Source organism: Bombina bombina, chromosome 8 (assembly GCF_027579735.1).
Source record: "Bombina bombina isolate aBomBom1 chromosome 8, aBomBom1.pri, whole genome shotgun sequence".
Classification (NCBI taxonomy): domain Eukaryota; kingdom Metazoa; phylum Chordata; class Amphibia; order Anura; family Bombinatoridae; genus Bombina; species Bombina bombina.
This window is the reverse complement of record NC_069506.1, coordinates 285,367,771-285,384,156: the sequence shown is the minus strand read 5'-3', so window position 1 is coordinate 285,384,156 and position 16,386 is coordinate 285,367,771. Positions and strand designations below refer to the sequence as shown.

The 16,386-nt window shown below is 40.3% G+C and overlaps 1 protein-coding gene across 2 annotated transcripts in view; it reads left to right on the top strand.

The window, feature by feature from the left end:
* PIK3CD (phosphatidylinositol-4,5-bisphosphate 3-kinase catalytic subunit delta) overlaps nt 1-16,386 on the top strand; it is a 92,075-nt gene that overhangs the window by 51,366 nt on the left and 24,323 nt on the right. Inside the window, exons 10-14 of one of the 2 annotated variants that reach the window (XM_053691436.1) lie at nt 5,433-5,563; nt 6,268-6,318; nt 7,231-7,398; nt 15,516-15,637; nt 15,719-15,862. In XM_053691436.1, the coding sequence (XP_053547411.1) occupies nt 5,433-5,563; nt 6,268-6,318; nt 7,231-7,398; nt 15,516-15,637; nt 15,719-15,862 (616 nt within the window). Of the gene's footprint in view, nt 1-5,432; nt 5,564-6,267; nt 6,319-7,227; nt 7,399-15,515; nt 15,638-15,718; nt 15,863-16,386 lie in introns of both variants that reach the window. The other variant, XM_053691434.1, reaches the window with a different exon arrangement.

Genomic DNA, 16,386 nt, shown 5'->3' with positions numbered 1-16,386 from the left:
TTTATTTATATAATCTGAGATATATATTTTTCTGCATTCTATGCTTTATTGGATTTTCCTGTCTTAAAGTGATATAACAGTTAATTTCTCTTAAAGTGACATACCGGTTATTTTTATTTTCTCAATTATTATTGGGAACTTTTCAACTATGGACACAGACCATGACTCTGTTTCTCTGGATAAATCTTTATTATGTTTAGAGGCCCAAATTGTTTTGCCTATGCAATTTTGTTCCTCATGCTTAGCAAAGACTCTAAAATTCAAAGTTAAATTACTCCCTTCTGAGCCAATTGTCTCTCAGGATAATTTTGTTCAGGATATGCCACAGCTTTCTCCTCAAAGTCCTCTAAACCTCCTGGGGGTGTATATTTGCCAGGACATTTTGCTGCTCAGATAACCTCTGTGTAGTATTGCTACGGTTGCGGGTACAGCATCTTATTGGTCTGATGCCCTGTCTGATCTGATATCAGAGGAGACTACGATTGAGGAGATCCAGGATAGGATCATAGCTCTTAAATTAGCCAATACCTTTATCTGTGATGCCAACATGCATGCAATTAGACTGGGAGCTAATATGTCTAGCTTCACTGTCCTAGCTCGAAGAGCTCTGTGGTTAAAATCTCGGTCGACTGATGTATCTTCAAAGGCCAAGCTTTTGGCTTTACCTCATAAGGGGAAAACCCTATTTGGGCATGGTCTGGGGGAAAGGGATCTTTCCAACCTCAGGACAAGAAGAATAGACCTAAGGGTCGTTAGACTTCTAATTTTCGTTCCTTTCGCAATTTTAAAGGACAGAAGTCTTCCTCCTCTTCTTCCAAACCAGACCAATCCAAGTCCTCTTGGAAATTCAGCCAGCCTTAGAATAAGGGAAAGCAAAACAAGAAGCCTTCCGCTGACTCTAAATCAACATGAAGGGTCCGCCCCCAATCCGATTTTGAATAAGTGGGGGGCAGGCTTTCTTTTTTTTTCGACAGGTTTGGATACGCAATGTGCCAGATCCGTGGAGTGTGGACATACTGTAGTATCCCAGGGTTACAAAATAGGATTCAAATCTTGCCCTCCAATGGGGCAGATTTCTCCCGTCAAGACTATCCTCAAACCAGGTAAAGAGGGAGGCCTTCTTAAATTTTGTAGAGGACCTATCCTCCCTGGGAGTTATTGTACCAGTCCCTCTAGAGGAACAAAGTCAAGGATTCTATTCAAATCTATTTGTGATTACCAAAAAGGAGGGAACTTTCCGTCCCTTCCTAGACCTAGTGTCTCAACAAATTCCTCAGGGTTCCGTCCTTCAAAATGGAAACTATTCGTTCCATTCTTCCATTGGTTCAAGAAGGTCAGTTCATGACAACTATAGACCTGAAGGACGTATATTTACATGTTCCCATTCACAGGGATCATCACCAGTTTCTAAGGTTTGCTTTTCTGGACAAGCATTTCCAATTTGTTGCACTTCCGTTTGGTCTTGCCACGGCTTCCAGAATATTCACAAAGGTTCTGGGAGCTCTTTTAACAGTTATCAGTTCCCAGGGAATTGCTCTGGCGTCTTATCTAGACGATATCTTGGTTCAGGTGTCATCTTTTCAACTAGCAAAATCTCATACAGAGATGTTGTTGTCTTTTCTACGTTCCCATGGGTGGAAAGGGAATCTGGAAAAGAGTTATCTAGTTCCATCTACATGAATGTGTTTCCTAGGGACAATCATAGATTCCCTGTCCATGAAGATTTTCCTGACGGACGTCAGAAAATCCAAAATTCTTGTCTTTCTCTCCAGTCTGCTATTCGTCCATCAGTGTCTCAATGCATGGAGGTGATTGGTCTGATGGTGGCTTCCATGGACATCATTCCTTTTGCTCGGTTCCATCTGCGACCGCTGCAGCTTTGCATGCTTAGTCAATGGAACGGAGACCATTCAGATTTATCGCAGAGGATAAATCTGGACCCCCTAACAAGAGACTCTCTCTCTTGGTGGATTTCACAGGAACATCTGTATCGGGCACTTGCTTCCTGAAACCTTCCTGGCTGATTGTGACTACGGACACCAGCCTGTTAGACTGGGGAGCTGTTTGGGGTTCACTAAAAGCTCAGGGTCTGTGGTAACATAGTAACATAGTAGATAAGGTTGAAAAAAGACTGAAGTCCATCAAGTTTAACCTATACAAATCTAAAATACTTAAAAAATCTCCAGTTAAGCTTAAATAACCCCACTAAAAGGTGACCCATTTAATACTAGCAATCATATCCGTGAATTTTGTTTATATACAGAAATGTATCCAGACTATTTTTAAATGTATCTAGGGTATTGGCATTCACTACCTCCTTTGGTAATGAGTTCCACAATTTTATTGCTCTTACAGTGAAAAAACGTTTCCGTTGCAGGAGATTAAATCTCCTTTCCTCCAACCTTAAATTGTGACCTCTTGTCAGAAACTTGGAATAAACAGAGCTTCTGCCATCTCTGAATATGGGCCTTGAATATATTTATATAAAGTAATCATGTCACCTCTCAAGCGTCTTTTTTTAATGAAAACAGACCCAGTTTGGCTAGCCTCTCCCCATAGGTTAATTTCTCCAATCCCCTTATTAGCTTTGTTGCCCTTCTCTGAACTTTTTCTAGTTCTGCAATATCTTATTTTGTGATCGGTCCCCAGAACTGCACTCCATACTCAAGGTGAGGTCTTACCAGGGCTTTATATCAATGCCTCTTTTAATACATGCTAGTATCTTATTAGCCTTTGAAGCCGCTGCCCTGCATTGTGCACCCATCTTTAGCTTGTTATCTATTACTACTCCCAAATCTCGAGAAGAATCTTCTCTTCCCATAAACATCTTGATGTTGAGACCAATCTTCAATGCCTTGGCAGCTTGGCCTCAATTATCTTTAGTCCGATTCATCAGATTCCAGTCGGACAATATCACCTCAGTGGCTTACATCAACCACCAGGGAGGAACTTGGAGTTCCTTGGCCATGGAGGTGACTCGCATTCTGCAGTGGGCGAAAGCTCACAATTTGTCTATCTGCCATCCACATTCCAGGAGTGGACAATTGGGAGGCGGATTTTCTGACCAGACAGACTTTTCATCCTGGGGAGTGGGCTCTCCATCCGGAAGGGTTCTTAAGGATAACCCTCAGGTGAGGGGTTCTGGAGTTGGATGTGATGGCGTCTCGTTAAAATACCAAGCTTCCAAAGTACAGATCAAGGTCAAGAGATCCTCAGGCCGCTCTGATAGATGCTCTGGCGGTTCCTTGGGATTTCGGTCTAGCATACCTGTTTCCTCAGTTTGCTCTCCTTCCACGAGTCATTGCTCGTATCAAGCAGGAGAGAGCATCTGCGATTCTAATAGCTCCTACCTGGCCTCGCAGGATCTGATTCGCGGATCTGGTGAAGATGTTATCTCTTCCACCTTGGAGGTTACCTCTGAGGAAGGACCTTCTAATTCATGGTCCATTCCTCCATCGAAATCAAGATTCTCTGAAGCTGAATGCTTGGAGATTGAACTCCTAGTCCTGTCTAGACGTGTTTTTTTCGGAAGCGGTCATTGATACTATGCTTCAGGCTCGTAAACCTGTTACACGCAGAATTTAGCATAAGGTATAGAGTAAATACCTTTTTTGGGGCGAAGCTAAGGGTTTCTCCTGGAGTCTGATGAGGATTCCGTGAATTTTATATTTTCTTCAGGATGGCCTGGAGAAAGGTTTGTCAGTCAGTACTCTGAAGGGTCAGATTTCTGCACTGTCTATTCTTTTGCACAAATGTCTGGCAAATTTACCAGATGTTCAAGCTTTTGTTCAGGCCCTGGTCAGAATCAGGCCTGTATTTAAACCTTTTGCTCTTCCTTGGAGTCTTAACTTAGTTCTTAAAGTTTTGCAGCAGGCTCCGTTTTAGCCAATGCATGTTGTTGATATAAAATTGTTATCTTGGAAGGTTTTGTTTCTCCTTGCTATTTCTTCTGCTCGCAGAGTTTCTGAGCTATCACCTCTGCAGTGTGATTCCCCGTACCTTATTTTTCATGCAGATAAGGCAGTCCTTCGTACTAAATTGGGGTTTCTCCCTAAGGTGGTGTCAGATCTAAACATTAATCAGGAAATTGTTGTTCCTTTTTGTCCTAATCCTTCTTCTCATAAGGAATGTCTTTTAAATAACTTGGATGTTGTGCATGCTCTTAAATTTTACCTACAAGCTACTAAAGATTTTAGCAATCTTCTGCCCTGTTTGCTGTTTTCTCTGGAAAATGTAAGGGTCAGAATGCCACTTTTACTACTCTTTTCCTCTGGTTAAGAAGTATGATTCGTTTTGCTTATGAGACAGCTGGACAGCAGCTCCTGAGAGAATCACGGCTCATTCCACTAGGGCTGTCTCCTCTTCTTGGGCTTTCAAAAATGAAGCTTCTGTGGAACAAATTTGCAAGGCGGCCACATGGTCCTCTTTGCATACTTTTTCCAAATTCTACAAATTTGATACTTTTGCCTCGGCTGAGGCCTCTTTTGGGAGAAAGGTTCTTCAAGCGGTGATCCTCCTGCCTTGTTCTTCCTCCCTTTTCTTTCTGTGTCCTCTAGCTTGGGTATTGGTTCCCACAAGTAATTGGAATGACGTTGTGGACTCTCTATGCCATAGGAAAGAAAACAAAATGTATGCTTACCTGATAAATTTCTTTCTTTCCATGCATGGAGAGTCCACGACCCGCCCTCTTTTTAATTATTATTCAGCAGTTTTTTTGAGAAAACTTCAGGCACCTCTATACCCTTGTGTTTTCTTCTTTTTCCCATTTTCCTTCGGCTGAATGACTGGGGATTATGGGTAAGGGAAGTTACACTTAACAGCTTTGCTGGGGTGCTCTTTGCCTCCTCCTGCTAGCCAGGAGTTGAATATCCCACTAGTAATTGGAATGATGTCGTGGACTCTCCATGCCCGGAAAGAAAGAAATGTATCGGGTAAGCATAAATTTTGTTTTGTTTTTCATGCAAACCAGCAGTGTGCTGTACTCTCATAAGCCTACGTGATATCTTGCAGCATAGAAACAGATTAGATGTGTCTGTGCAAGAACTGCTGCTCCCTTTTCTGTGTCTATAAATACTATAGGAGAAAGCCTTGTTTTCTCATCAGTGTCCGCTATTGCTTAATAAGTAGTGCTCCTCAGCGATTAGTATGTGATGTGACAGACTCGCAGATATATGCTGTTATATACCTACACTTGCTAGGGTTACGTTCATAAGATTACAACGTTTATATTTATTAAATCTGTTCACTCTGAAATAAATAACAGAAATATGGATCAACTGTTCATGTAAACTAGAAACTGAAGCTTCAATGTAATTTGTGTAATGAGTTACTTCAGCAGCTGGTGCACATAGTGTTTTTGTTATCCAATCACAGTGTGTAACCAAAAGTAATATTATCTGACTGTTCTATCCATTTCTTATCGCTTATTCCAGATGAAAAGGGGGATTTACTTAACCCGATGGGGACTGTGCACAGTAATCCAAATACGGAGAGTGCAGCTACACTGAAGATCTGCTTTCTCTCTGCCTCTGAGCACCCTGTCTATTACCCTTCTATCGATAAGGTAAATAGCGTTATCCTTTAGAAATAACCATCCAGAAACTGATTGTTTTTGACATGTAATATGTCGTTCTTGTTCATTCTCAGGCATATTATTAAGACCATAGTAGTAATAAGTAAGAGTTTCTGGAGTACATACTTTATTGAGAAATTTCCCTAATGTCCTAGATTCTCAGAAGAGCTTTGAGTATCTAGTGGTAGATAAAGAAAAGCTGGTAGATAGGTGCCTTGTATCCCCTGAGCACACATATGCTGAATATGTATATGCATTATTAATCCCATAGCTAGCACATACCATAAATTAGCAACTTATTTTACCCCAAAAATTCACTGTTTAGTTATCAGGGCTATTTAACCCTATGAAAGTATATATTTCCTAAAGCTGCATGCTTTAGGGAATAAAACAAATCTACAACATACAGTATGTGCAAAGGTGGCTGGGGTTGTGCTTAGGGGTTGGAGAGTACATGGGGAGTTTCAGGAAAGGTAGTAGAGTGCTTGTTAACTGTGTGTATGTGTGAGAGTGCACCAGCCTGTGTTACAACGTGTAGGACGGCATGCATATGTGTGTATAGGTGGTGTGAGTATGTGACCACTGGCGGCAGTCTCTGTCGCCAGTCTCTGGTGGCACTCTGTTCTCTGGTGGCAGTCTTTGTCATTGACTCAGTCTACAAGATCTTTTACTAAATATTCTGTACTTGATTTCAGATTCTAGAACTGGGGCGGAAAGGAGAAATGTCAACCTCAACTCCAGAAGAGGTAATTATTCCTAGTAATGCAGCAAGATGGTAGTGAGGGAGTCCTGTCTGCTTGTGCATCAGTGTTTATATGCATTAGCCTAGAGCCTGAACGTCATTCTCTTTATCTTACATTTATCTGTATAGTAGTATCCTGGCTGCTTCAGTTGTTTGTGTGACTCATATGTTTTATGTTCCTCTGCAAGACCTGACAAAGACATTAAATGGCTGATGAACAAAATATTCTGCACATGATTAAGCTAGTACTAAACTAAATTAATAAATTGATGCCATGAGAAATACACCGTCATAAGTCTGTGCTCCCCCTTCATAAACCAGTGACATAGCATGTCATGGGCTTCCATTAACGCTTGTTCTTACCCATCAGCAGAACTGTAATTGTAGTAAATACGCACTTGATAATCAGAGTACCTGTCTCATGACCAGGGTAAAAAATATTTCTATAGTTTTCTCATTAGGTGAAGTAAATACGCACTTGATAGCCAGTAGCTGTCTCATGACCAGAGTAAAAAAATATTTCTATAGTTTTCTTATTAGGTGAAGTAAATACGCACTTGATAGCCAGTAGCTGTCTCATGACCAGAGTAAAAAATATTTCTATAATTTTCTCATTAGGGGAAGTTACTGGTTATAAGAGTAGTGGTACATGGTGACACTAACTAATGGTTAAAAAAGGAAGACACATACTTAAAGCTAAACTAAATATATTAACACATGGGAAGGGTCCTAGTCAAGACTAGTGGGAATTTAGAGCCTGCTCATTAGGTTACAGATTTCATTCATCAGTGAGTCTCCTTTTAATGTTTTTGGCTTCTGAGTCTCTGGTCCATGTGAAGCGTCCGGCTGGGCTGGGGTGCTGGTAGCAGATTGTGATAAAACATCAGGTGTCTGTTTGGCTTCTTGTCTCAAGCAGCTGCTGCAGCTCCAGGAGATAGTGGAGAGGAAGGGTCAAGCTGAGCTGTACGAACACGAGAAAGATCTTGTGTGGAAACTGCGGCATGAGATCCGGGAGCACTACCCAGAGGCGCTGCCCAAACTGCTTGTCACCACCAAGTGGAACCGGCACGAAGATGTAGCTCAGGTGAGGGGCACAGAGCAGAAGGATGAAAGTATGTTAGTGCATGATCACCAAATTTATTATAATGAGATCCAAGGAAAAAAGAAGTGATGTGTAATGGAGAGCCAGGTGATGGGTAATGGAGAGCCAGGTGGTGGGTAATGGAGAGCCAGGTGGTGGGTAATGGAGAACCAGGTGGTGGGTAATGGAGAACCAGGTGGTGGGTAATGGAGAACCAGGTGGTGGGTAATGGAGAGCCAGGTGATGGGTAATGGAGAACCAGGTGGTGGGTAATGGAGAACCTGGTGATGGGTAATGGAGAACCTGGTGATGGGTAATGGAGAACCTAGTGGTGGGTAATGGAGAGCCAGGTGGTGGGTAATGGAGAGCCAGGTGGTGGGTAATGGAGAGCCAGGTGATGGGTAATGGAGAGCCAGGTGGTGGGTAATGGAGAACCAGGTGGTGGGTAATGGAGAACCAGGTGGTGGGTAATGGAGAACCAGGTGGTGGGTAATGGAGAACCAGGTGGTGGGTAATGGAGAACCAGGTGGTGGGTAATGGAGAACCTGGTGGTGGGTAATGGAGAACCTGGTGGTGGGTAATGGAGAACCTGGTGATGGGTGATGGTTCACTACTGGAACTTCTGGTCAGGGATGGCCGCAGCCAAGATAAGAGGCTGTAGTGTCCCAAAATAACATTATGTGACTCCAGCAAAAACCGTCCATCAAGTCCCTTCCACACTTGAATGCAATGGAAGTCAAGTACAGTCCTGGTTAATTCAATGTTCTGACCTTTAATTCAAAGGTTTTGGATTATTTAAAAACTATATCTGGATCTTTATATTTTGTTTTTTATTAACATTCATGAAATTGTATCAAATTAAATGTATGTTTGTGATGGGGTAGATTTGATTTAAATCATGTTTTATACATAAAAGTTTCATTTAACTTTTCTAATTATTTTTCCAATTATTTCAGAAAATGACTGATTTATACCATTAGATTTCTTTTTACTATTAGAAGTACAGAGATGATTGTGAAATTTATTTGGAGGTGAACTATCTCCATCAGTCAAATTTTGTCAACTTTTCAGCTGTACTTTATTGGAATGAGAAATAATCATCACCTCGATAATAACAATTTAAAAAGTTATATTTAACTAAAACAATTACATTATAGGTTTCACTTTCATTATTACTGTTTGCCCCTCGCTCCTCACACTTAGGTCCTTGTGCAGATCTATTCCATTCTAAACAATCTTCTATTCATTGCACTTCTTGACACTTAGTAAGGTGTTTATTTTGTGTACATAGAACTGCAGATTAAATGGACAGTAAAGGTAAAATTAAACTTTCAAGATTCAGATAGAATATGCAATTTTAAACAACATTCCAGCTTATTTATATGATCTAATTTGCTTTGTTCGCATGGCATCCTTTGTTGAAAAGCATACCTAGGTAGGCTCAAGAGCAGCAATGCACTACTGGGAGCTAGCTGCTGATTGGTGGCTGGATGTATATGCCTCTTGTCACTGGCTCACCCAATGTGTTCAACTAGCTCCCGGTAGTGCATTGCTGCTCCTTCAACAAAGGATACAAGACAGTGAAGCAAGTTGTTTAAAATGATATGCTCTATCTGAAGCATTAAAGAAACACTGAGTTTATGTCTCTTTTTTTTAATCATTGTTTTTTTCCACCTGGTTTGTGATAAAACATAATTTATGTAAGAACTTACCTGATAAATTCATTTCTTTCATATTGGCAAGAGTCCATGAGCTAGTGATATATGGGATATACAATCCTACCAGGAGGGGCAAAGTTTCCCAAACCTCAAAATGCCTATAAATACACCCCTCACCACACCCACAATTCAGTTTAACGAATAGCCAAGCAGTGGGGTGATAAAGAAAGGAGTAGAAAGCATCAACAAAGGAAATTTGGAAATAATTGTGCTTTATACAAAAAAATCATAACCACCATAAAAAGGGTGGGCCTCATGGACTCTTGCCAATATGAAAGAAATGAATTTATCAGGTAAGTTCTTACATAAATTATGTTTTCTTTCATGTAATTGGCAAGAGTCCATGAGCTAGTGACATATGGGATATCAATACCCAAGATGTGGAGTCTTCCACTCAAGAGTCACTAGAGAGGGAGGGAAAAAAATAAAAACAGCCATATTCCGCTGAAAAAATAATCCACAACCCAAAAAATAAGTTATTTTCACTGTGAAAGAAAAAAACTTAAATCAAAAGCAGAAGAATCAAACTGAAACAGCTGCCTGAAGAACTTTTCTACCAAAAACTGCTTCCGAAGAAGCAAATACATCAAAATGGTAGAATTTAGTAAATGTATGCAAAGAGGACCAAGTCGCTGCTTTGCAAATCTGATCAACTGAAGCTTCATTCTTAAAAGCCCATGAAGTGGAGACTGATCTAGTAGAATCAGCTGTAATTCTCTGAGGCGGGGTTTAACCCGATTCCAAATAAGCTTGATGAATCAAAAGTTTCAACCAAGAAGCCAAGGAAATAGCAGAAGCTTTCTGACCTTTCCTAGGACCAGAAAATAAAACAAATAAACTGGAAGTCTTCTTGAAATTTTTAGTAGCTTCCACATAATATTTCAAAGCTCTTACCACATCCAAAGAATGTAAGGATCTCTCCAAAGAATTCTTAGGATTAGGACACAAGGAAGGAACAACAATTTCTCTATTAATGTTGTTAGAATTCACAACCTTAGGTAAAAATTGAAAAGAAGTCCGCAAAACTGCCTTATCCTGATGAAAAATCAGAAAAGGAGACTCACAAGAAAGAGCAGATAGCTCAGAAACTCTTCTAGCAGAAGAAATAGCCAAAAGGAACAACACTTTCCAGGAAAGTAGTTTAATGTCCAAAGAATGCATAGGCTCAAATGGAGGAGCCTGTAAAGCCTTCAGAACCAAATTAAGACTCCAAGGAGGAGAAATTGATTTAATGACAGGCTTAATACGAACTAAAGCCTGTACAAAACAGTGAATATCAGGAAGAATAGCAATCTTTCTGTGAAATAAAACAGAAAGAGCGGAGATTTGTCCTTTCAAGGAACTTGCAGACAAACCCTTATCCAAACCATCCTAAAGAAACTGTAAAATTCTAGGAATTCTAAAAGAATGTCGGAGAATTTATGAGAAGAACACCACGAAATGTAAGTCTTCCAAACTCTATAATAAATCTTTCTAGAAACAGATTTACAAGCTTGTAACATAGTATTAATCACTGAGTCAGAGAAACCTCTATGACTTAGAACTAAGCGTTCAATTTCCACACCTTCAAATTTAATGTTTTGAGATCCTGATGGAAAAACGGACCTTGAGATAGTAGGTCTGGCCGTAACGGAAGTGGCCAAGGCGGGCAACTGGACATCCGAACCAGATCCGCATACCAAAACCTGTGTGGCCATGCTGGAGCCACCAGCAACACAAAAGACTGTTCCATGATGATTTTGGAGATCACTCTTGGAAGGAGAACTAGAGGCGGAAAGATGTAAGCAGGTTGATAACACCAAGGAAGTGTCAGCGCATCCACTGCTTCCGCCTGAACATCCCTGGACCTGGACAGGTATCTGGGAAGTTTCTTGTTTAGATGAGAGGCCATGAGATCTATCTCTGGAAGCCCCCACATCTGAACAATCTGAGAAAACACATCTGGATGGAGAGACCACTCCCCTGGATGTAAAGTCTGGCGGCTGAGATAATCCGCCTCCCAATTGTCTATGCCTGGGATATGCACCGCAGATATTAGACAGGAGCTGGATTCCGCCCAGGCAAGTATCCAAGATACTTCTTTCATAGCTTGGGGACTGTGAGTCCCACCCTGATGATTGACATAAGCCACAGTTGTGATATTGTCTGTCTGAAAACAAATGAACGGTTCTCTCTTTAGTAGAGGCCAGAACTGAAGAGCCCTGAGAATTGCACAGAGTAATAAAATATTTATTGGTAATCTCGCCTCTTGAGATTTCCAAACCCCTTGTGCTGTCAGAGATCCCCAAACAGCTCCCCAATCTGAAAGACTCGCATCTGTTGTGATCACAGTCCAGGTTGGGCGAACAAAAGAAGCCCCTTGAACAAAACGATGGTGATCTATCCACCGTGTCAGAGAGTGTCGTACATTGGGATTCAAGGATATTAATTGTGATATCTTTGAATAATCCCTGCACCATTGATTCAGCATACAAAGCTGTAGAGGTCTCATATGAAAACGAGCAATGGGGATTGCGTCCGATGCTGCAGTCATGAGACCTAAAACTTCCATGCACATAGCCACTGAAGGGAATGACTGAGACTGAAGGTGCCGGTAGGCTGCAACCAACTTTAAACGTCTCTTGTCTGTTAGAGACAGAGTCATGGACACTGAATCTATCTGGAAGCCTAAAAAGGTGACCCTTGTCTGAGGAATCAAGAAACTTTTTGGTAAATTGATCCTCCAACCATGTTTCCGAAGAAACACTAGTTGATTCGTGTGAGATTCTGCAGTACGTAAAGACTGAGCTAGTACCAAGATATCGTCCAAATAAGGAAACACCGCAATACCCTGTTCTCTGATTACAGATAGTAGGGCACCCAGAACCTTTGAAAAGATTCTTGGAGCTGTTGCTAGGCCAAATGGAAGAGCAACAAATTGGTAATGCTTGTCTAGAAAAGAGAATCTCAGAAACTGAAAGTGTTCTGGATGAATCGGAATATGAAGGTATGCATCCTGCAAGTCTATTGTGGACATATAATGTCCTTGCTGAACAAAAGGCAGAATAGTTCTTATAGTTACCATCTTGAAAGTTGGTACTCTTACATAACGATTCAAAATTTTCAGATCCAGAACTGGTCTGAACAAATTTTCTTTCTTTGGTACAGTGAATAGGTTTGAATAAAACCCCAAACCTTGTTCCTGAAGAGGAACTGGCATGATTACCCCTGAAGACTCCAGGTCTGAAACACACTTCAGAAAAGCCTGAGCTTTTACTGGATTTACAGGGATGCGTGAGAGAAAAAATCTTCTCACAGGAGGTCTTACTTTGAATCCTATTCGATACCCTTGAGAGACAATGCTCTGAATCCAATGATTTTGGACAGATTTTATCCAACAATCCTTGAAAAACCCTAATCTGCCCCCTACCAGCTGAGCTGGAATGAGGGCCGCACCTTCATGCGGACTTAGGGGCAGACTTTGGTTTCCTAAATGGCTTGGATTTATTCCAATTTGAGGAAGGCTTCCAACTGGAAGCAGATTCCTTTGGAGGAGGATTGAGTTTTTGTTCCTTATTCTGACGAAAGGAACGAAAACGGTGAGAAGCCTTAGATTTACCCTTAGGTTTTTTTATCCTGAGGTAAAAAAACTCCTTTTCCTCCAGTGATAGTTGAAATAATAGAATCCAACTGAGAACCAAATAAATTATTACCTTGGAAAGAAAGAGATAGTAATCTAGATTTAGATGTCATATCAGCATTCCAAGATTTAAGCCATAAAGCTCTTCTAGCTAATACAGCTAAAGACATGGATCTAACATCAATTTTGATTATATCAAAAATTGCATCACAAATAAAATGATTAGCATGTTGCAGTAAGCAAACAATGCTAGATATGTCAAAATCCAATTCATGTTGCGCTAAAGTTTCCAACCAGAAAGTTGATGCAGCCGCAACATCACCCAAAGAAATAGCAGGTCTGAGAAGATGACCTGAATATAAATAGGCCTTCCTTAGATAAGATTCAAGTTTCCTATCTAAAGGATCCCTAAAGGAAGTGCTATCTTCCATAGGAATAGTGGTACGTTTAGCAAGAGTAGAAATAGCCCCATCAACTTTGGGGACCTTTTCCCAAAACTCTATAGATTTTGCTGGTAAAGGATAAAATCTTTTAAACCTTGAAGAAGGAATAAAGGAAGTACCTGGCTTATTCCATTCCCTAGAAATCATATCAGAAATAGCCTCAGGAATGGTAAAAACACCTGGGGAAACCACAGGAGGTTTAAAAACAGTATTTAAACGTTTATTAGACTGAACGTCAATAGGACTGGTTACCTCAATATCCAAAGTAATTAACACTTATTTTAATATAGAACGCATATACTCTATTTTAAATAAATAAGTAGATTTGTCAGTGTCAATATCTGAGGAAGGATCTTCTGTTTCAGATAGATCCTCATAAGAAGAGGATGAATTATTATGTTGTTGGTCATTTGAAATTTCATCAGCTAAATGAGAAGTTTTAAAAGACCTTTTACGTTTATTAGAAGGTGGAAATGCAGACAAAGCCTTCATAATAGAATCAGAAACAAATTCTTTAAAATTTACAGGTATATCATGCACATTAGAAGTTGAAGGAACTGCAACTGGCAATGTACTATTACTGATAGAAACACTATCTGCATGTAAAAGTTTATCATGACAACTATTACAAATGACATTCGGTGGAATAATTTCTACAATTTTACAACAAATGCACTTAGCTTTGGTAGAACCGATGTCAGGCAGCAATGTTCCAGCAGAAAATTCAGAGGCAGGATCAGATTGGGACATCTTGCTCAATGTAAGAGAAAAAACAACATATAAAGCAAAATTATCTATTTCCTTAAATGACAGTTTCAGGAATGGGAAAAAATGCAAAAGCATAGGCCTCTTGATAGAAAAGAACGCAGGAGGCAAACAACAATGGGGTATTGAAATAATGAAGAAAAATTGGCGCCAAGTATGACGCACAACGTAACATAGACTTTTTTGGCGCCAAAAATGACCGGAAATGACACACTTGCGTCACTAATGAAGCTGCCGTGTGAAAGGTCTCGACGTCACGTATGACGCCGGAAATGACGAAGTTGCTTCAAAAACGTAATTTCCCGCGCCAAAAAAGTTTGCGCCAAAAATTACGTAATAAAGTCTAACATTTGACGCACCCGTGGGCCTAATACCCGCAAATGCAAAAAGTAGTCAAATTGAAAAAGACTAAACCCCAGGTAAGAAATAAATTTCTTAAAGTGTTTATATTCCCAAATATGAAACTGACAGTCTACAGAAGGAAATACATGAACCTGACTCATGGCAAATATAAGTACAATACATATATTTAGAACTTTATATAATTTGCATAAAGTGCCAAACCATAGCTGAGATTGTCTTAAGTAAATGAAAACATACTTACCAAAAGACACCCATCCACATATAGCAGATAGCCAAACCAGTACTAAAACGGTTCTTAGTAGAGGTAATGGTAAATTTGAGAGTATATCGTCGATCTGAAAAGGGAGGTAGGAGATGAATCTCTACGACCGATAACAGAGAACCCATAAAAAAGACCCCCGTTAGAGAAATCATCGTATTCAATAGGTGATGCTCCCTTCACGTCCCTCTGACATTCGCTGTACTCTGAGAGGAATCGGGCTTCAACAATGCTGAGAAGCGCATATCAACGTAGAAATCTTAGCACAAACTTACTTCACCACCTCCATAGGAGGCAAAGTTTGTAAAACTGATTTGTGGGTGTGGTGAGGGGTGTATTTATAGGCATTTTGAGGTTTGGGAAACTTTGCCCCTCCTGGTAGGATTGTATATCCCATATGTCACTAGCTCATGGACTCTTGCCAATTACATGAAAGAAATATAATTTTATGTATTAATTTGTAGCGAGTAGATGTCATATTTTTATTTCACAGTATGAACCTTAGGTCTTATCAGCTTTTGCCATGTAGGTAAATTATTAGTTTGATTTAGTATTCATTTTTAATATTTGAATCATTAATATAAATTGTTGGATGCTGTCACAGTTTAAAGTCTTTAGTTTTTTTTCTGGCCTTCTCAGCATTTAGTAAGGCTCGGTTAGGTCCTTTCTTAAGGATGATATTAAAAGTTAGATTCATTCCATTACTGCGGGTTATTTTGTTTAATTTTTGGTTACAACGAGCCCTAAGCTTTATGTTGCTACTCGCTGGTCTTGAAAAAGGTGACCTGGCATTGTAGATTGGTGAATGTGACAGGCAGTGAGATGATGAGATTGAATGTAACAACGTTATTGTTGTGGTGAACGTAAAATGATTACCAGATACGTGTGCGAGTTAGGTATAAGTTTTATGTTATCATCCAGTGAACGCTTGGTGACTATTTCATTCCCTACAGATGGTTTACCTGTTGCAGTCCTGGCCTGAGCTTCCAGTCCTCACAGCACTTGAGTTGCTGGACTTTAACTTTCCAGACCGTTATGTGGGATCCTTCACTATCAGCTGCCTGAGGAAACTGACGTGAGTGTGGCGCATACGGTAACGAACAACGAATATCATCAGATTCTTTGTGCTGAATCTTCTTTTGCTGTGTCCCTGCAGGAACGAGGAGCTGTGTCAGTACCTTCTACAGCTGGTGCAGGTGCTGAAGTATGAATCGTATCTAGACTGTGAATTAACAAAGTTCCTGCTGGAGAGAGCTCTGGTCCACCGCAAGATCGGTCACTTCCTATTCTGGCACCTTCGGTAATTGCCGGTTCCTTGTACAGCTTTTCACGTACACAGTCATGCACAAGCCAGTGAGCCCTGATGTGCACACTACAGTATTTATAAATGTGTTTGTAGACGTTCTGCTTACAATAAGCTATAGGCGCTTAGCATTAATGTGTCAGTCAAAATTAAATGGTTTCCATTTTATTTTTATCATCAAATTTTTGTTTTGTTCATTTGTATCCTTTGTTGAAAAGTCTGCTACAAGGCAGCAATGCATTACTGGGGAAATCAGGTGAGCCGATGACAATAGGCATAAATGTGCAGCCACCAATCACCAGCTAGCTACTCCTGAGCCTTCCTAGAGTTAATCTTCCACAAAGGATACCAAGAGAACAAAGCAAATTTGATAATAGAAGTAAGTTGCAAATGTGTTGCATGCGCTATCTGATTCATTTAATTTTGATTTTACCGACCCAGTGCAGCACAAAGCTACAACGTTTATTAATTGCAGGGTATAAACTGTAGATGACATTTACAGATTCCTTATGCTGTTTTGT